Source organism: Falco punctatus (genome assembly GCF_963210335.1).
Source record: "Falco punctatus genome assembly, chromosome: 1".
NCBI classification, from domain to species: Eukaryota; Metazoa; Chordata; class Aves; order Falconiformes; family Falconidae; genus Falco; species Falco punctatus.
Window position 1 is genome coordinate 55,847,181 of NC_137580.1, and position 22,508 is coordinate 55,869,688.

Here is a 22,508-nt window from a genome sequence, read left to right on the forward strand (position 1 = left end):
TAGGTGGCATATCAAAGACATGCAACAAGGATGCAGGCTGTTAAATGGTAAGATTATGACTAAAATAATGAACTTGGAACCAGAAACCAGGAAGCCAAAAATCAGGAACAAGAAGAAATTTTGACTAAGAAAAGTGGTCAGGAGAGGGGCTAAGGGTCAGAACCGAGAGCAACCAACAATCTGCTAAGCTGAAGAGCAAAACCAGAGCCCAGTCAAACTCAATATCATACTTTTAGACCTGAGATAAGAAGCAGCTAGTGCTTGAGCTAGACAAGCTAGACAAGCTACTCACTGTCCAAGGATGATGGTTAAATAAACTGGGAAAAAACGAAGGAATAATGTTGTAGCCAGGGATCGCATTTTACACCCATGCATTGGCATAGCGTCTTATGCTTGATTGTTCAACTGAGTGTTCAAGGCCAGGCTGGATGGGGCTTTAAGCAGCCTGGTCTAGTGGAAGGTGCCCCTGCCCATGGAAGAGGGGCTGGAACTAGATGGTCTTTAAGGTCCTTTCCAACCCAAACCATTCTATGAATCTATGATTCTATGATTCTGATTCTTCAGCTGGCTCTATCCAGAATAGTGTGTGGGTCATTGGTCTTCTGGGGAACTGCCTGTGGTAGCCTGGTGGCTTGTTGCACTTTGCTTGTCAAGAGGCTGTCAGGAAAATCACCGAAGTGTACAACTTCAGCTCAGCTCTCAGTGACTTTTGATAGGGCTGACCTTCGTGCCTTTGAAAATCCACCCCTTGTACTCTGCAAAGTGGTGGTTTCCCATGTGGTCTGTTATGTTTGCAATTATGAGTGTTTGGTGTTTCTGTGACCTCTTTTCACTCATTACCACTGCACCTAATATCATGGCCAAAGAAGGGTAATGATAATTTTTTTGCAATTGTAACTAAAATGCTACCATAGCAGACGGTATGTGCTGGCCAAGGTCTTTATTATGCAACTGTATGCAGATGATTGTGAATTGCATTGTTCATCTAGTTCAGTGATGCAGCACCAAGGTCACTGGGCATTTTTAAGCTAATGATGAGACCATAAGTCTAATAAATGTGCTTGGTAATCACAGCAAACATATTGTCATTGTCACAGGTATTACTCTTTCAAAATCACTTAGCAAACACAACCGAAACACTGCTCTTGTGCATGCTCTGACCTCTCCTAAGAATGCACCATCAGGAACATTGGGGAGGTGAAGCTGTGTAGGCAGACAGGCCATGGCCCACAGCTACAAAATCGGTACTTCTAAGAGCACTGTTGCAGCTTACTCAGAATAAACATGCAAGAGGCTAAATGAGCGTGAGATCAGTGGAGGGCAAATTTTGACAGAGAGCAGATTTTGAAAAGGAACATATCCATTAGTAATGCCAACACAGGTAGAGATCAATTTTATATTACAATGATCTAGGCAGGTTGACATTAATTATCCAGTTTATTTTTGTAGCCATTATGCTGCAGTAACCCATTCCTTGCTGATCCAGAAGCTTTTTGTTATCTGTCAGAAAATACATTAACCACCAAATGCATCATGTCACTGTGAGCTTTGTCATTATGTGCAGTGATTCTCCATAAGGCTTATCAGGTGCTGCAATTGCTGATTTCTTTGAAAGGATATACATCATCTCCCAGGCTGGGTCACCAAATTGCTTATGTTATGCCCTTAAAAAGAGGTGTTGTAGTTCCCAGAACTTTTTGCAGCTCCAGTGTCTTGCAACATATCATATATATGTATATGTATATAATATATACATATATTTTTGGCTACCGGGCATGAACAACAGCACCAGGCACAACAGCCTGACCACTAAATATGCTCCTGACAAAGGGGGGCAGGGGGAAGAAATTTAAAACAGACAAAATTATCGGATTCTTGCTTCAATTAATACTAATTATTGATATGAATATAGGTCAGTAATTCAACATTACTGCAAAATTCACTTAAGGCCATTCAGTGGACAGAAAATGCCAGCACGTGAAGATGGCTGTTCAGCAAGGAGCTAAAATAAATGTGGTGGCAAGAGAGGTCTAAGACAAGACACAGAGCTGTCATGTCTTATTCTCAAATGACATAAACAATGCAGTCATTAAATCAGTTCTACTGCTTTTGTATATAAACCTTCTGTGGCTTCCATGCTAAAAAGAGAATAATATTACCCTTTGCTAATGGAGCTATTTCACCAGGAAACACGGCAGGTATCCAATTCAATGTGTCAGCAGCTTTCAATCCTTAATTCAGTTTACCAACAGGTAAACTATTCAAGGCCTGTATTATATAAGCTTTAAGAGATGATGTGTGACAGGATGATTTTTTATAAGTAGCGGAACGCTGGTGCGACAAGTATGGCCCTTGGCTTGCCAAGGAGAGCAGGTCTCTGGGTGCAACCTGATGTTGTCAGCAGCTGCTGTTCAGGTAACCATTTTATTGTCATTGCACACTCTGACCCATGCTGTAGTCTCTTCTTACTCAGAGTATGTTCGCGTTTATACCCTCCTGCATTTTGTTGCAGTAGAACAGCAAAATAGACTACACCAGAATGCTGCAGGCTCGTTTCTGAGGGTGACCTTGAGTATGCCTGGCACAGACGAAGTGCAGTGGAAGACAGGCAACCATTTGGCTCCTATACCTCTCCTATACTGCCTGTGTCCAATGCCATTTGAAATAACAGAAAGGATCCAAGTAGCCATTTCTGTGTGTGAATGCACATTCAGAATTGAACTTTCACATGCATGCCATGAAAAACAAGAAACCAAAGACAGATTAGAAACCTTCACCCTCCAAAGCCATGATTTTTTTTTTCTCCTTTTCCTTTGAAGCTTACGTGTAAGTCTTGTGACTTTTTTAACTCTTCAGGGTGGGAAGCATAAATTAAAGATCAGTCTGTGACCCATTACTATTTTATATCCTCTCTTTGGCAAGTTGAAAGTAACAGCTTGCCAGGCTTGTATTTAAACTTTCATGGATTGATGTAAGGGAGTTAAATATGATGGCACAGGCAAGAGAAAATACAGGAAAGCTGTACAGGTGTTGGGAAGGCCTGTACAGAGAGTCAGAACAAGAGTTTATTACCAAATACATGTTTTGAACTGATCTTAGATCCAAATATTTATTTTTGAGGAAGTAACAGCTTGTAATAGTGACCATAATATTTTTAAATTCAGGAAGCACACGGGAATAATGGGGCCAAAAGCATCATCGTCGCCATGCTGACCTTCAGAAAGGAGAGGCAGGTGAAAATGTTTCAAAGTAGAAGGATGGCTAAGAGAGTTAAACCATCTCAGGCAGCACAGGGACCCCTGAAGGATACCATACTGGGAGCACACCACCAGTGCATATTGCTTGCTGGAAATCCCTTGGGAACAGGTAAAAGTAAATAAGCATGACTATACACTAAAGCAAGGGAAGTTAACGGAATTAAGAATTTAGCATTCAAAATTATGAAGGTGTATCTCAGCAAAGAAGTTATAAATTCTGGCAGAATAAACATAAAACTATAATTAGACTAGCATTTGCTTTGTAAGTGTTGTGGCAAAATTTCAAGGTGTTCATTTTCCCCGTAAGTAATTTGACTTGTCTATGACATCAAAAGACAAACAGATAGCTTGATTCACTGGTTCCCCTGCCATTTATATCATGAAGATCAGGATGAAAATGAATATAAAGTGCTGCAGAACAGAGCCACTTTATACTTGTTTTAGTCAGTAAGAGTGAAGTGTAGGACAAAAATGGATCTAATGTTTTTTAACCATCTTTTCTGAACTTCAGAAGAAGTATAGCCATATGACTCGTTCCCCATTCAGACATGAGAATGCCATTAGTGCACAGTAAATTAAACTTCCTGATTTTATAATCATACCCTGGAGTCTCTTGACATGTTTATCTGTGCATCGTTAGTGGTAAATTTACTCCCTGATACAGCAGGGCCAAATCTGTTGCACTCACAAATGACGGATCTTCCATATGCACACACCTCCCACTTACATGCAACTAGGACCTGCCTAGAGACACAGTTAGCTCCAGGGTCATGCCTCCAGCTTTCCCTTTTTGTGCCTGTGTTCATAGCCTTCTAACAAAGAAAAGGATAAATGCCATCAAGTATTTTTCCCTGAATGAGTTGTGATTTTTTAAGGAAATGTCTAAGTACACATTACCTTTTGTTTATGACCCACAGTCTGAACCAATTCCACTGGAGTTCAGTAAAATGAATCCCGGAATGGTTTGCACCAGAGTTCTTAAAAAAACAAATATGCCAGTAAAGGGAAATATTTTTACCAAAGGCTCTTTCAATTCAGAAACAGAGTCAATAGCCTGAAGACAAACTGATCATCTCTTTTACCTCTGACCTGAAAAGGATTAGGAACACAATTCATTTTACGCATTCTTGAGCAGTTTTGCCATACTAAGCTTCTGCATGAGCGCTTGCAGTATCAGGACCCTCTCTCACAGAATTACTGGTCCTGTGTCTAGAAAAATATTTTGTAGGCATTTCACCAAAGAGATCAAAATAATGAATAAACTGAAGGATAATTGAGATCATAAAAATATACATCAAGAAGGAAGGCACCCTAAAACACTGATGAAATAATCTGCTGCCATTTATATCCTTCACATTTCCCTTTATTTCATCTATTTGTTTTCCCTAGCTCTTTCTACAGCTACATTCATTTTCTCTACCACTGCATACTGGATTCTGCTCTTGTTATGACTGCACACACATCTCCATTTCCTCTTGATGGCTTGATACTTCTCATATTATATCTTGAAACATCATCTTGTGCATTCTGTGCTTCATTGCTATTATAAAAATGTTAGGTTCCTGTAAAGCTAAAAGGAGCAAATAGATTTTTTTGGAGCAGATAAAATTGTGGAGATTTGTATTTTGCCTGCTCAAATACAGTTCTGCCTTTCAGGAGACATTTTTAGGAGTTGCCTTTGCTTTGTGTGGTGCTTTTCTGCTGTGACAGCAGGTGGTGATTTAGTGGCAATTTTAAAATATAACATTGCTGTGCATTACAAACTGTACAATAGTTTTTTGGACAGCAACACCTCTTAAAAAAAAAAGCAAACCCAAGATGACATTCCTAGTTTCCTCCCTCTGTTGTAGCAATCTGCTCTTGGACAATTCTTCAACATCACAAAGCAGGGCCATTCACTCTTTTGTTAAAAAAATCCCAAACTCACACACATAAATTCTGGATATTAATTAGTAATCATATAGGATGGTAAACTGGGTTTTTTTGAAGCAAATAAATTTGTATTTTCACTTGATTTACCTAGGTCTGTTAAATATTTACATTATTGCTTTCCAGTTGCTCTCTAGTATATGTATTATATATTAAACAGAACAAAATTTTTTAAGAAATTATCATTTAATGTTTTTTCACTTTTACTACCTTCTTAACACAAATGTTATTCTTTAAGCTCTAAGACTTTCAGAACACCATTATTGCAATAATTTACCTGTTATCTTGATTTTTTATTTCATTATCAGCCATTAGACTAATAAAAGGTAAGGCATATATATCAAATTTTGTTAATGGAACTTGATGCAACTTTAGGCAATCTAAAAATAAATAACTCCTTGCCCCTCCAAAACCCACAAACAGATTGTAATAAGTCTACCTGAAAATACATCTCAGAAAACCGTTAGAAGTGCAAACAATCCATAAAGTAAAGCACACGGGTATGCAATAAGAAGCTGCTGTCCTTCCATAGCCAATGCAGAGGTAAAAATTTTGGAGGCTGACAAACTGCACCATCCAATAATAAGCAGAGCTATCAACGTTCCCAGGATCCCCCTAGGAGAAAAAACAAAAGAAACACAACAGTGTCCACTTTTAGTAAATGTAGCATCAGATTTTACCAAACTCTAGTTCTTGTCTAGCAGGTTGTTGCTGGCAAGGTAAGCAGTCGCTGGAGGAACCAAGGACTGACTGACGTAATGAAAGTCAAGCCTGAGAAACAAATTAAAAGAGTAACAGGGAACAAAAAGGTAATTTCTTCAACATGGATAAAAGCAGCAGTTTCATCAGAAGTACTGCTAAAAGGACAACGCATTTCCAAATAAATCTTCTGGGGCTCCAGCAGATGCAGCAGCTACAGTCTAATTTTAAAGTTAGCAGTCAAAATTATTTTGTAAAGTTGTTAAGATCTAAAATGACACCGCAGACCTACTCTTTTCCATCAGGCAGCCTGGTGACCTGGAGACGTTGCATCTTTGTAACACTTAAGTGTGCTTTGGACTCTGGGGAGAGGCAATGAGGCTCTTAAAGACTGACACCTCAGCTCACTTGGTAGAAAGGTGGTGACTGTCTCTCAGGAGAAAGCTCAACTGGCCTTTTAAAAAAGGATGCATACTGAGTAGAAAGTAAGGGATGGGAAAATAACCATTGAGGAAAAGTATTTCGCTCATCCTGGCATCTTTCTCTGCATGCTGGGAGGATGGTGGCTTCCCACACTGCCCCTTTGTGACAGCTGAGCCCTTCTGAAGTTACGTTCAGCCACCTCTCAGGCACAGGGTGGCCTGGAGAACAGAAGATTATGGGACTATAGCCACAAGTCCACTTAAATACTCCTGTAGATTGCAGAAAGCTCACTATTAAACCAAGTCAGAACAAAATCTTGCCAATAAATGATGTTTCACATATGCTTTCTTTGCACTCTGTATTCGCAGCCTGCTTCTGTAAAATGCATGAGATCATGCACGTAATACGCTGCTGAAGTACATAATGAGATCGGCTGCTTTGCACACTTCCACTGTGTCAGTCTCAAGGACTCTGAGAATGAAAGAACCTCTGCCACTTGCTAAAGGACCTCCTTGTGCCCCACTCTTCCAAAGGATCAGCAAAATAGAACCAGAAGTGAGAAACAGACTACTTATACTTACTTCGGTCCATTTATCAGAAATAATCTCCACTAATATTATTATTGCAATTAAACCGTGATAAGTAAAGTTCTCCTTATCTAATTGACTTACTTAATGCAATCACATCACATAAAATAGTTTGTTTCTTGGCAATCCAGTCTCCAGGCCAATAAGATACTTGGTGTTGTCAGCTCTTAGGACGTTGGAGGAGGAAGGAGAGTATTGATTTTAAGGTGACTCAGCACCGCATTGCAACTTCAACCCATTAAAAGTAAAACACTAAAGACCATGTGATTTAATATCCTCAGTTTAAGTGTTCATTATACCTATACAGTGGCATTCAAGGAAATTACACTGGGCTCTGCGAAACAAGTTCCTGGCCGCTGCTCCAAATGGAGATGCTAAGACGTTCACCTAAAGAGTCAGCCAGAAATTCTGAGCTGGTACGGATGGCTCTTTGAGCAGATTCCCATGCTGGCAGAGGGATGGGATGCAACAGGAACATACCGTGTGATGACAATTTTCAGCAGGTATAATGACTCTTTCGGGGGCCATCACAAGGCAGTAAGATTTAGAGCTGTGGTTGCTCTGCCTTTCACTGAAGTCCAAAGCCCCTCATGGTTTGTTCCAAGATTGGCAGTGAGCAGGATGGAAAGGTGACATAAAATCATATTGGAGCCAAGAGATACCTCTGTGCACTTATAAATTCAGTCCCTGGTCTAACAGCACGTTACTGCCAAAAGGAAGAGTTTGGCTTCAGCAGAGAGCTTGTGTCTGGCATGTTCATGAGGGCCAAATCCTCAAGCATGGGCGAAGGGCAAAAGGCAGATGCCATGCTCACAGTGATCAAGAGGACTAGGGGTGCACTGGCATGAGATTGAGCTGGGGAGGCAGACATGGGTGGACCCTCTCCACTCCTTCCATTCCTCTCTCTCACAACCTGCAGATGCAGTCCTCAAACTGGTCCTTTCCATCGGCTAGGTCTAAGAACATCTTTCTCCACTCTGACACTCACTGTTTAGTTAAGGAAATGGCTTAACCAGTCTGTTCAGGGATTTGATAGTAGAGAATTGTTGGTTTTGCCCAGGAAAAAAGCCTGCTGATGTTCCTCCCAGAAAGGTGGCCTAATCAGCTTGGGCTCAGACATGATGTCAGCACAGATGCGCACAAACAAATCTGCTACCATGCAAGTCTGCATAAGAGAACTGTTTTTCTCTTTGGTACTGTTCAGCACCCAAAATGTTCCATATTTTGCTTTATGCAGTTACAGTGAAATAGCAAATCATTAAATTGGAAATTGTTGCATTAGTGTGTATCTTTGCAATAGATGTGTGCACTATCTTGTGAACTTTTTTTGTGGAAATAAACATTGAGGTTAGTTCTTTACACTTTGAAATACATTTTTAATGAATATTTTAAAAATAAGGAATGTATTGCTGTTTTCCCCTTGCCATTCTTCAATAATTTTTAAAATTAAAAGTAATGAAATGCATGTTGGATTTAAAAGTTGCCACTTAATTTTAATAGCATGTTCGTAATAGTTAACCTTGGTACTTGCTGTGTTCAAGCAGCTTCATACAGTGAATGAGAAAGGACTGCAGAATCCTGTAGACAGGCACTTAACATTATAAATTCATTTCAGAAATAATGGTTTAGTTTTGTAAAGGCTATCACAGTATAGTATTTATGGATTTTCAAAAGATGTGCTTTCTCTAAATTCACAGCATTTTATAAATGTGTGGCATGTGCTTGGAGATTCCTTGTACAAACAACAGTACCCTGTGCAGCTGTAACAGCTGGTTTGGAGTTCACCCCATCTGTCCTACGATTATGCATCTGCACCTTTTATCAGGGTGGATTATTAAACAGGTTAATCAAGAAAATATGGGAATGTAGGAGAACATTCTCTACAGAGAATAAATGGCTTCTTCAGTGTCACTGCTGTTCACCTCATCAAGGACAGCTCAGAAACACTTTAAATCATGGAATATGGTTAGGTTAACCCATTGTAGCTCCACAGAAATACGTAACAAGGATAGTGCCAAAATTTTCATCCCACTAATAATTTCCTTTAAAAAGAATGTATGTGTGTATATATATATACACACATATATGTGCACATATACACACACTCACACACACATATATATATATATATAAAGATTGCTGCTTTTCCAAAGAAAACAAACAGGGGCGCTTTCCTATTCATCAGCTGCCAAGTCCCCTATATTATAGACTGGAGAGTTAAAATGTGAGTGAACAACAAAGACTAAGGAGGGGAACCATTATTAAGAACATGTTAATGATGGATGAAAGTCCTGCTCAAGGCCTTCAAGCAAGACCTGGAGATTCCTTGTACTTTGCTGTATGTGAACAGGGAGGTAAACACAGCCTGTATCTCAAGAGGCTTACCAAATGAGGAGGAAGGAGAGGCTTGCATACAGATTTCCTATTCATAGTCATATTACTGAACACCCCCACACACAAGCACAGATACATATGCCACCACACATTTGTTTTTTCAAAGTTTTCAGTTATTTTCAGGTTTGCAATTATACCACAACTATACCTCAGGGTTTACAACTCTACTGCATGTTAAACAATGGGTTTAATGCTCCAAATCATTAAAGGTTTCTTGATTATTTTGTTCTGTCACACAGAAGGAGAGGAAGCATAAGGATGGAAGCCTGATACTATGAACAAAAAAAGGAACAGAACCAGCTATACAAAAACAAAGTCTGGCAGTCACTTTTAAAACTGATACCTCAGTTTGGCCACTGTTGGCTGTGCAAAACAAAAATCGTATCTAAGGTTGCTGCTAAAATCAAAGGCACTTTGTCCACAAAGTCCAAGTGGGAAACAGTTGAATTAAGGACTTATATTAAAATTAATATTTATTACCTCTCTCAAACAAAGTCCAATTTTGTTCATTTCCACCTACACACAGAAACAAAATGGTGTTTTTCTTCACAGTTTTGGAAGCCAAAATTCACTACCTAACCATTTACAAAATGTTTTGTGTAACACCAGCTTTCTGACTTACTGTCCTCCATATGATTCCTGTTGCCATAGACTGGTACTTACTGTAGCGAGAAGACGACTGCAGAAGAGGACAGGATCACCATGGGCAGCAGGCAATAGCCCAAGACACTCGCAACACAGCCATGTGAGACTCCTGGGACGCTCATCAGGTTCAGTAGAGCATGTATAGCAAGGCACCCAATGGCACTCAGGCCATAGACATAGCCAAAATGAACTTTTCCTGCCTGGAATAAGTATAAGTAAGTAGGCATGAAGTGTCAGAAATGAGCAAGTGATCACAAAGAGGTGGGAGAAGACAGAAGGCAAGCACTGGGTTTGTTACTTCTCATTGACACTCTCCCTCCGCTTCGCCTACATCAGTTCAATTGTAAATCACAGCTGATACTTTTGGGTGATTTATTTGCATCAGAAAATGCCAAGGTACTATTGCAAGAATGTGCTTGTCGCTAACTTGCAAGTTGTAAGGCTGATTCTCAGTCTTACTGTCATTGGGCTCTGAAATGACAGGAACCGGTTGGTGAGACTTGGGAAGGTCTAACTGGTAACAAACTATGGAAAAAATATGGAAAGCACATTTTAGTGTCAGGAAACATCTTTCCAATAGGTGTATATGGGGCTGTGGAAAAGTGTCCTAAATAAAATGATGACTTCACTCACTTGTTATGCTTCACATTTTATTACAAACCTCCAGCTTTAAGCAGGTCTGCAAAAAACTACTAAAACTTTGCTGATTTTCAGGGTGAATGTGTCCATTCATCCCCTTGACTACCATGAGAAAGACACATCTCTGTGGTTAGATCAATACAACGTGTTCATTTCAACATAAACCTGAGTAGTAACTGTCAGCTTGTGTTCTGTTTTTGTTCCAACAAATGAAAAAAAAACAGCCAACCACCAGGTGTTTTATTCTTCTGTGTAAATTTAGTGCCTGTGAAAGGTACCAGCCTGACAGCCTGGAGCCTGATGCTTTCTAATTTATACACAAAGCTAGTACAACAGGCAACAGTGGCCACAGCACCACCCATTTCTTCTCCCCCTGCCATCATTTTGAAGGATCACCTCCACGCACGAGGGCATTGTTCGCTCCCAGAAATGAACACTCACAAAAGACTGTTAAATTTCTCTCTCTTCAAGCTTCTAACAAATGAAATACTGAATGTCACCTATGCAATATTGTCTTTTTCACATCTGTATGTCAGAAATAAACATTTGTACATAGAAATAAACAGTGATTGAGATGAAGATGGTTTTGTTTGTTTTGTCTTGGAACTTCACATCCTAATAATAACATGCTCAAAGAAGAAAGCTCAAAACTGGGACTCAGCCCTTAACTCGGGACCATGGAATAAACTCAAATGAAGATCACCTTCCTGACACATATGCATATACATATGGAAAACACAGGTTAGCTTGTGCATACACACACACATCTATATATTGCACAAATTATATATTACATATGACAAACCACACGAGAATCAAAACTAACAGAGGGTCTCAGTTTCCTAATAATTTTGTAGCTTATGGTTGGATTTCCTTGTGATGGATAAGGTGGAAACATTATTGAAGGTTTTTACATGGTTTGCAATATTTACAAGTATCTCTTTCATGATCGTTAGGGAGGATTGAGAAGATCTCCCACTTTATTTATCCATGCATTTTAATAAAACCTAGGGGGTACAAAGTCTGAGGACCCTTCTTCTATGCACCCCGCCTGCCCCCCGCCCCCCCCCCCCCCCCCCCTCCTCTATCCATTCAGGTGGAAACTGAGCACTGGGTGCCAGACGTATTTGAGCTGGGCAGATATAAAGAAATGCAGTGGAGAAAGCCTGATCTACAGATGACACAACCTGAAATTCCTATTGTTGCAGGTTGGTAACAGCTCACCCGCTCTAGGAGCAGTGCATGCTTATGTGAAAGGCAGCCTCAGTTAATGAGCCCTGCCTCTACACCAGCACCGTTACCCTGTTTTCAGCTTGACCTGGCTCACTGCTGAGATCTCCCCTGGTTCCAGCCCTCAAGGTTAGATAAGGCACAGCCGGGTTATCTATATCATAGCAGCATCCCGAGTGCTGGCCTTCCCCCCGCCACTGTGCTCCACCATAAAGGAATAAACTATTCCTGAATGAACAGCGTAAGAAATCTTCCTATTTAGGTACACAGCTGGTATTTGCATACTACTGGTATAAAACAATCAGGATAATTGCTTCACCAAATAAAATTACTGATAGCTAGAGAGAGTGTGGGAGAGCAATACTATCTCAAATTATTATCAATTACAATTTTGGTCATTAAAGATTTGTAGTAAGTTTAACATCCCCAGTGGTTTGGGGCAGCGTTTACTATAGACCAACTAAGAAAAGCTCTGTCTCAAACAGATGTAACAAACAACTACAAGCTAATACTTTATACTGTTTTTTTCAGTGTATTTAATTATTCTACACAGCACTATTTAGCAGCTTAGTTTAAGATTAAGAAATTACTGAGACAGAGATGAAGGGAGCACTAGCACTGGCAGCTAACTGGAAACTCCACTTGGTGAAATGTTGGATTTGTGGTGCAGGGGAATGAGGAGAAAAAAGAGCAGCTGAACATGTTGGTTCCAATTCTAGTCCTTAACATATGTAAATATATTGACTCACACATGCGGGAATACTCCCAATTCACAGTGATGTAAGCAAAACCAGAATCAGGCTTGATGAGTCTAACAGGCTTTGATGAATGGGAAGAGCTAAATTTGTCCTGCAGAAGGAACAAGGTTAGAAGAAAGTCAGACTCTGTACGCTTGTTTGCATCTGCCTAGAGTGGGTACTACTATCCTTAGCTTAAGTGGATGGGGAAGTCTGATTTTGTACAAACAACTATGTAAAATGCGAAGGAGCTGACAGTTGGGCTTCTGCTAACTTTCGCACTGCTGTTGTTTCTCTATCTGCAATGGAGCTGCCTGGTTTTACGCGAATATGAGGAAGATCAAGTCCTGATGCCAGGCTAACAACGCTTTCTTCTTTTCCTCTGCACTCTGAAAGAACTGTTACCATTTGAAGAATATCTTTGCATATTTTTCCATAGTTAAAAAGCTGAAACTAAATAAAATTTTTAAATTATTTTTGGAAACAAGCTTTCAACCAGATAATCTTCCTGGTGCTATTAGAAGAGAATTATTATTCAAGTACAGAAAGCTACCATAGCTTACACAGCTGAAAAGCCACTTTAGTATTCAAATGCATCCATGATAAAATGAATAGCCTGAATTTTTAAGATGGCCCATGGAAATTCCACAGACTTATTGCTGTGAAGTTGTGGCACAAAAACACTAGATGGTATCAGAGGTGTTCTGGTGGCCTAAAACTGGAGCACTGAAAATAGGTTTTTTTTTCTAATAACACCTGAAATGCTTAATATCCCAGAATAAATGTGGTAATTAAAGTACCTTATTTCACTAATAGTAGTTTAATTAGTTATAATTGTTGGCTATTCAGGAGGAAAAACAACAGCAACCATTCTCCCCCCCCCCCCCCCCCCTTCTTTCTTTCTGTTAGCTTTCATTCCATTTTCCTGATTATAATCAATTCGACACTTTCTGCTTTTATTCCCCTCATACCTGTATTTCTTCAGGTGGAAAATAGCCTGTCTTCTCGAGCTTCCCACCCTCCTTTCCTTTTATTCCCTTTCCTCCTGCCTTTTCCATCCTTTTAAAAGATTTTTATTTTTATAGGGACATAAATAGTAGTAATACTTGCCATTTATATTGCAGTTTGCACATCAAAGGTACTGCACTGACATTACAAATTGAGTAAGGACTTGCAAGAGTCTTCTGATTCAGCACTATTCATCATAGAGGAAATGGAGAATTAGAGCCCCATTTCTCTCACCTCAGTTGCAGAGCAGCAAACTCCTTCCCAGAATGGTCCCACCTTATCCCTGCCTGATGAATTGCTGCCGACAATCAGAGCTGTACCTCAGCAGCACTGGAGAGCCCCCGTTGTCAGTGATAAATAGATGAATTTGGAGTACTGTACAATCCCTGTTCAACTTTCCTCCTGTGGGAAAGCTATATTCATAAAGAGGAAAAAGCTTAAACACAGGCTACCATATTTTGTTTAGCAGATGGTGTAGGAAAAGAATATAAACTAAGAAAGGACTAGCAATATTTATAGGAAGGTATTGCAAATCTAAGGTGGGAAGGAAAAGGCTGTTTCCATTTCCTTTTTTAAATTATTCTAGTTACATAAAGATAATATTTTTTGATAACTCTGCACTCTCCAAAATAACATTGAGAGAAGATAATTTCAAAACAGTAACAAAAGTGTTATAAAAACTGGGATGGTCTGTTATGCCTTTTTATTCCCTTCTTTAAAACCTCCTTGTTAGGTCCTTACCTAGTGCACACTGCTGTGCTTTAGGTGTTCAGGGCAGGATGTTCAGGTGTTCCCCAGGATGTACACAGCACAGATCTGTCCTTTGTTCCTATTAAATCCCACCCCCAAAAAAATGGTGTGGTCTTTTGTTTACAGTGGAAGTAATACATCATTTCGCCTGTATTACATCTACATTACATTTAAACTTCATGCAGGTACCCTCAAGGCAATGAGACTTTTTAGTATGCAATCTCAGAACAAACAGCAGCAAATTACTCATTTTATGCCAGTACTACATTTTCTGCTACTTCACATGCAATATCACCCAGGCATTAGCTTGTTAGAAAAGAAACCCCTTGAGACTGCTACCACATCCTACCAGCAGCAACGTTGCTCCAAGGGCCAAACAGAAAACCATAGGTCCAGTGAGGTCTGTCTCATTCATAATGCTGCCATCTGCGGGCTTCATTGGATTTAGAACTGTTAACGTTTTTTGCCATATATGCTCAAAATTGATCCCAAGTTCTGCAATGAGAAATTCCAGGATTGTTAACTGCTCACAAGAAAACAAGGCTTTTACATCAACCCATGAGATACCACAAAACCCCAAACAAGCAAAGAAATTAATCGCTTTAATGAAAATAATATTGTAGGATGATGTAGTCTGTAGTAAGAACATGATGTCCCTGCTATATATCCAGTATATTCAGAGTCAGCTCTGATTCTAAATTGGAATATTAATTCATTAAATCCTATTTTAGGCGGTGAACCAAAAACCACCCTCAGCAATTTTTAGTTAATATTTGTTTTCCCTATATTTAAAACACATATACCTAATGCCACACTAACTTAGATGTTGAAAAATACGCTAATTAACAGTAACTGCAGAATTCAAGTGGCTCTAGTAACACCAAGGACAGAGATATATGCTTTAATTCCGGCAAATTTGACAAGAGATGTGTCTTAAACCTGAACTGCCAAAGCCACTTAAAAATGACATTCGTTCCTTCAAGGCAAGTTAATAATACCTTGTACAGTGATTTCTAAGCTTTTTTTGAATTTAAAAAGTAATTACTGAGGACCCCTAGAAACAGAACAAAATTCTTCCCCATGAAAGGCAGTGGGAATTCTGCCATAAAGTTTACTGGGACAAAGATTTCTTTTATAACTTCTGCAGAAACACTTCAGCTTGCAAGAGTAATCATCTTCCTTGAGATGCTCCAGTAAGGGAAAAGTTAGGTTCAGAACTGGGTGCCAGAATTACTGAGACTGACAATGTATTAGATCTGTTTTGAAAGCCAAGTTATTTTTTATTATTTACCTTATTTACCATATTCCACTGACCATCATCTTGAGTTGAGCCAAAACATTATATAAAGTTATTTTGTATTAAAATGTGTGTCTTTGGTCAGATTTATGTGGTACACAGATAGGAACCTCTCTGAAGCCCTGCGGATCAGAAGCAGTTGTATTTCAACATCCTTTTTGCCTGGTGAGCTGCATCTGAGTTAAATGCTTGGAGTTTTGAGAAGGAGAGATCTAGCAGTTATCTCTTCCAAACAGAGTGATTTTGCTGGTTTTCATACAGTAGTACTATCTTTTAAGTAGTAAAAACTCCACTTGCCTTCCAGTATGCAGAAGCAGGCTGAATATGCTCTTTTTGCATTATGCTGAAGTAATCACAAAAAAATTCTCTATTTTTTTTTTTTTTTAAGTGTAGCACAAATATTTTTAAACTACAAAATCAGCCACTACGCTTAGGATGGTTCAGTCACCATAAAGAATTATATTGTTCATGTAGTTAAATGCTCAACTAATTGAATTTGAAAGCAGCTTTCTCAATTTCTTTTCCACTGAAACAAGCTATTTAGCATCGTCAAACTATTAAATTTATTACTAGATATGCAAAAAGGATTAGTATCAGTATTTATTAATTATAGATGTTTCAATATATATGCAGGACAAGCACAGAGAGGAAAAAAAGTATTTGGAAATGTGAATGCAAACCTTATTGTTATGCTGTCATCTAGTGGCAGTAAAGTATATGCTATATATGCCAATAAGGCTGAATCCATGGTGAATTCTAATAAGAAAATGTAGGTTTGAGGGCCGGGGCTGCTGGCTGAAGCTAACACAGCCAGGCTTGGCAGCTCTGCTGCTGTTCCTCTAGTGACTACCACCAGCTGGCAAAGAAAAGTATAGGCACCCCCAGGAACCACGCATATCAGCCACAGTTTTATTTTTACCTTCTAGCAAAGGAGGTTCCTCATCAAATCCGTCAGTGTAACTAAGATGAGAGAGGGTGCTGGGAGTGTATGTTGGCTGCAAAATCTGACCCGTGTAACTCTGAGAGGACAGAAGCATTTCTGACGGGGCAAAAGCACCGGCTGGAGGTTGTTCGCCTGTCTGGCTCCTAGGACAAAAAAGCAAATCACAGCATAACACATAGCCTAGAGCTGCTCATCATGTACCGTGGTTTAAATTTTCACCTGTTTTCAATTTGGAGAACCTGGAAATTTTCTGGGCACGGTATCTGCTGTGTGTACTGAATGCCAAGCCACTGACCATGGCTTTGCTTCCCTTCACTGCAGCCTGCCCTGAAACCAGGCAGGGCTCCTTGCTCGCCTGCCAGCACGTTGCAGTCCATTGCACCTGCTTCTGTGCCCACCCAGCTCAGGCAATGGCACAGTGCAAGCCCCCAGGCTGGGGTGGGGGGAAAGGGAACTGAGGAGCTGTGAGGGTACCCAGAAATTTAGCCACTCCTGACTTTTCTGCCAAGCAGCCTGGTGACACTCCTCAGATATGTCCATACTGCCAATGACAGAGCCATATATTTAGACATTATTTTTTGTCTTGAATATGAGCAGGAGCTTGAAGAATTTCTAGCAATATATGTGCCCTAAAATCTACGTTAATAACATGAAGCTCAGTCACTCCAATTAGTTAAACAACCAGTAACATCCGTAGATATAGAAGTAGCACAAAACCCAATCCTTTACAAAGAAATGTTCAATTAAAAGTGATTCTGCCTTGGGGAAAGTCTAGATGATCTCTTGAAGCTCCTGCAAGACCCAAAGCCTGCTGGATCCATCAGCTGCTGAACAGGGAAGCTGCGGCAACTCACAGACTCCTACTGCTGACGTGCTGAAATCTCCTTAAGGGGGAAACCCTCAGAACTTCTTCCCCTCAGTGTCTCTCTTCTATGGACAGAAGTCACCAAACGGTTTAAAAAATAAAGGGGAAAAAAAATATTCTTTCTGTCTTTCTACTGTTATGGTTTGTATTTCTCCACTAAAACTTCCACTCTATTGATTATGCAATCCTTTTTTGCCACTTGTATACTGGTTTTTGTCATTAGTTTCATTTCAGCTTCGAGATATATTGCCATCTTTTTTTATTATTATTATTTTTTAGCATACTTACTTTCTGCTTCCACAGAGGTTTTTGTTAGACCCATAAGTGTTGTAACCTTCTTCCTGGTCATCTATGGTATAATTAGACTGGTAAAAGTCAAGGTGAAACTGCTCAAAATTTGACATTCTGGTTGGAAAAATAATTGCAATTATCAATAAAATAGTCTTTGCAACAACCCAGTACCTATGTTTTTAATTCTCTTAAACAAAAATAACAAGCCTTAACGTCACAAACTCAAGAGAATCTTTCTGTAGAAATGCATGATAATTTGGAATTTACAAAAAAAGACTCTACTTTCTTTTGTTGTAACAAGAGAAATTAATCTTCTGTTACTGTTAACTACTGTATACTAATTTACAAGCAGTATACAAGATTTCCTCATTTTGGTCACATCAGAATGCTTAGAAATTAACATTTTCAGGAGGTTATTCTGGATTTCAAAACCAATAGAAAAATACAAATGCATTCACAGAATTTGTGATTTCTCTTTAAGGACTCTAGTTGGCATATTAGGAGTACCAGAGAAACATTCTCACCGGTTAGCTACCTGCCTTTGAAAAGGATAGCATACTGTATGACTGAATAGTAAAGAAAACACATTTAAACACATCTTTCATTCCTGCTGACCCATTCCTGCTGTTCAGCTCTGTAGCTGTGGACTGATTAGATTAAGAAAGGAACAACTTGTTTTCCCTTCCACGTTGTGACTGTTTTTTTATAACTATTTGAATTTTGCACACACTGGGCCCATTTCACGTACTTGTGTGTAGGCAGGACTGTTTGGGTCATAGATAAGCAACATAAAAAATGAAGCACATTGTTTCTGTAATGTATCATGTACCTTTTAGCATTACAGAGTGTTTCCAATTGAAAAGATATTTTATTAGTTCTTAGGTTTGGTCTAGGTGCCTCTTAACGTTATTAGCACTGCTGACTATAAATCCACAAAACTGCTTCAAAATTGGCAGGTCTGCCTTCTGTGCCTTGAGTAAGAGGATCCACAAGATTAAGAACTGACCCTGTTTTGCCTCAGTGTTACCTTGATGCTGAGCCACAGATGGCAAAGACGTCACACCTGCTCGGAGCAGTGCCTTGGTTCAGGGAGACCCCCAGCCACCCACAGGTTCAGGCTGGAGGATGCCTCTGGGAACTGCCCGGTCCAACCCCCTGCCCAAAGCAGGGGGACCCACAGCAGGCTGCTCAGGGCCATGTCCAACTGGGTCTTGAAAAGTCTGACTTCATCATCTTTACTCCCTCGCATCAGGGGCTTATATTCATTGATGAGATCCCCCTGAGCACTCTCTCCCCCCAGCTAAAGTTCCTCAGTGATTTAGGAAACAGTCCGAGCAGGGTTTGCCTGTAAATGCATAGATGTATGCATGTGTTTTGCCACTTGCTAGCATTTATGTAGTTAAATCTTAAAACATCAGAGAAGTTATATAACCTGACTGATAAACATAACCATATCCAATTTACTTAAGATTTTCATGTAAGATACTTATCTCTCCTAACATTTCCCATTTTCTTCACTTTTGCCCACTTTTCCAGCTTTCCAAATGCCATTGGAAAAATATGCTTGTCACATCACGTTTACTTTCACCATTACCTCTATATTTATCAAGCACATGCTGCTTATGCAACAGATCTTTGAAAATCTCTTCATAAGGTAAAAGTTCTAAATATTAGTATTTCACCAGAGACCTTGAAATGCTGCATATTAAAGTTTCTAAATCTTTTCCTATAATCAGACTCATCTGTGGGGAACCAATTATTTCATTCACCTAGATCATTCAGAGTAGAAGTTTTTCTTATATTATTTTCTTAACTGCTAACAAATCGTACAGGATTTCCAAATTTAGAAGCAAAACAATTTTTACATTGTAAATATGAATTAATAGAAATTAATTGTACTAAGCTAATTACTGCAGTTTTATCTGGAATTGCACACCAGTTATGCATTTGTTCAATAAAGATTTTACATGGAATATATTTAAAAAAACTTTAGTTGGTACCTCTACCTCAACAGTTCAGTTCCAGTAAGTCTTTCATGATTTTTGCTGTCACTATAAGGAATGAAATAATTACTTAACCAGGCATGCTATAATCTGTATAACAGAATTCAGAAAAGATAAATTTATTTTTCAAAAGAATTTGGAGTTGAGGTTACTTACTTTTTAAGATATTTCATGAAAACTCCACTCTGTTGAATTTACATGTTGGAGAACACCTAAAATAACCTCTTGCTTCAACAGGGATGATCTTAGTGCTATTTATAAGATTTTAAATTTGATCTTTGAACAGATGCATATGAAGGAAAAAAACCGCCACAACCTGTCAATATCATGGCCAGCATTTAACGAGAGCTAAGAATAATAAGCAGAAAAGGATAGAAGTCTTCAAGGAAAGCAGAACAAAGTGAACAAATACTGTTCTACATACTTCAACCCAAGAATCTAGATTGTAGTTTAGAGCTTCCTTCTTAAGTAGGTATTTATAAAGATTTTGGGACTGCAACAGAAGAAGGAGGGTGAAGGTATTGTGGGGCCAGGTCCATTCAATAGTCCATGTCCAGGACCCCATCTTCTAGGCACATCCCCCTGTCCCATTCCTCCCCCAGGAGCCGTTGTCCATTTGCAAAGCACTCTCTTGCGGTGTAGCACCCACCATGCCAGGATCAGGGCAAGTCTCAACTCAAAAGACAGGGAACTCCACTCTGCTCTTTGAGGGCCTTTATTTATTGAGTGTGTAGGCATCAGATTCATGTTTGTTTGGGGTTTTTTTCCCATGCAATGCTCAGCGTGATATCCGTTTCGTTACCTGACCCATTATGAATAAAACATGAGGAACCTTTGTTATAGTCCTGGGTACTAGAAAACTTGTAGCACAGTATGGATTTTGAAATAGCATTTAAGCTTCAAAGTCAGCATTTCTATTTACACGTGCTTTAGTATCAGGTACCTAACCAAGCATAACAGGTGCTGCCTTTTTCACTTACTTACTGGATAGCTTCCCGATGAGCACTTGGGCTGGTTAATTTAAGGAATGGAAAATTAAATGGGATGTATTATCAGGCCATTAATCTATGCCTCAGGTGCATACTAAATTCTGTGAGGTTGAAAGCCAGATGACTTCCACTTCATTAGGAGAATAATCATGTCCTGTTAGTACCTGACATGACATAGTACAATGCTATGAAAAAATTATAATATAGGTGCATTTTTAAATAAGAAAAAATGAAGTATACCAAGTTTTCACTCAGTACTTATGTTCAAAAAAGAGCCCAGAAGTGAAGGATGGTGAGAAGTAGAAAAATATAACATTTGTTTCTGCTAATTACTTGTAATTAACTATGGTGTCTATTACAGCTATTGTTAAGCCTCCCTCATGCTCTTAAACTTCTGCGGTTTCCAGAGTAACAGTTCATGCTGCTACATCCACCAAGGTGAATCTTCAGTTTCAATTCTTAGCAAACTGCTAAACTCTATAATGCCTAATCATCTTAGTTTAGATAATATGGTTTAATCTTGTTTATACCAAATCAGCGGGGGCAATAATATAGGATTAACTTCTGTCCTTCAGAATGTAAATAAAAAATAATAATAATCAGGGATAAATAAAACTTAATTTGCTTGGGTTATTCCTGTTTATTTTAATTACAAAAATGACTTGATTACTTCTGCTACTTTCTGTTAGGAAAAGTTATATATATATATACACACTGCAATCAAATATATATTCATACATACACGCATGCGGGCTGCCAGATAAGAACTCTGAGTAATTATCAGACAAGGCCCTTCAGAGAAGGAATTTAAACAGAAAAAAATACAATGACTAGTAGTGGGGAATTAAAATTAAAAGACAATATGCCTTATTATATGTATTATACATATATACTACATTATTATCCCTATGTATATAGGCATATGAATGGACATTAAAATACAAACATGGAGAATAATATTAGTTAGAAATGATGATGCAGGCAGTTGATTAAAAAATGTAAAGAAGGTAAGATTAAGTGGTTGATAGGAAAGTGACCAAGAGAAACGATGACTGTCAAGTGTATTAGAAGCAGATAGAATAATACCAGTACTGTTGTTCCATTAGATTAAAAAGTAAAGGCATTAACAAAACAAAAAGACAGAAACATTTAATTAGAAATGCTCAAAACAACATCTTAAATTTCTGCATTTAAATGTTTTAGAATTGGTCAAAAACTTTTTACATTGTTGAGTTGTGAAACAACAAGAAATTTTGAGAAGATCGAAACTGAGTAAATAGGTCATTTTATCAAAGGCTAAATAAGATGTCCTGAGTAAATACTGGCTCATCACCATGAGATTAATCCTATCAAATTATAGGCTCAAATAATAAAAAACTGAATTGATGAATCCAATCAACATGGACTTTTGGAAACCAGCTCATTTCAAATTAATTTATTTTCTAACAAGATTTGTAGTGGGAAAAGGTAACCACTGATGACCTATATTTATACAAGGCATTTTACTTGATTTTGCTTCAGTAAATATGAACCGTCACTCCTTAATGGGACAACAATTCTACTGATTAAATAAGTGCTATCTGATGTGTCTCAAATGTAATTGTGAAAGAGGGGAGGTTTTGTAATGATGCCTTGCAGGACAGAGTTTTACAAACCTCATCTAGCAGAGACTTTGAAGCAAAATCTACCAGCCAGAGGCAGTTCCAGACTGGTTTGACCAGATGTTAGGAAAAACAGACAGCAAGTAATGAAAAGATCCTTGAAGCTATTAGTCAACAGTAAAATAAAACTCAGAGCAGAAGAGCCTGAAAATTTTTGCAGT

General features: G+C 38.8%; 1 protein-coding gene across 3 annotated transcripts; it reads right to left on the bottom strand.

The window, feature by feature from the left end:
• Window positions 1-1,726: 1,726 nt before the first annotated feature.
• Window positions 1,727-21,525, bottom strand: YIPF7 (Yip1 domain family member 7). 3 transcript variants are annotated; one of them, XM_080404585.1, is made up of 7 exons: window positions 19,854-21,525; window positions 17,692-17,808; window positions 16,515-16,681; window positions 14,648-14,793; window positions 9,953-10,134; window positions 5,626-5,801; window positions 1,727-4,827 (listed from the first exon to the last, which is right to left on the bottom strand). In XM_080404585.1, exons 1-6 carry the CDS (start codon window positions 19,868-19,870, stop codon window positions 5,639-5,641), a joined length of 792 nt encoding a protein of 263 aa, XP_080260711.1. In that variant the 5' UTR covers window positions 19,871-21,525; the 3' UTR covers window positions 1,727-4,827; window positions 5,626-5,638. The 3 variants fall into 3 exon arrangements, with proteins under 3 accessions (XP_080260711.1, XP_080260712.1, XP_080260710.1); XM_080404586.1 differs by adding an exon at window positions 18,722-19,039 and having other exon boundaries at window positions 1,727-5,801; XM_080404584.1 differs by having other exon boundaries at window positions 1,727-5,801.
• Window positions 21,526-22,508: the final 983 nt, after the last annotated feature.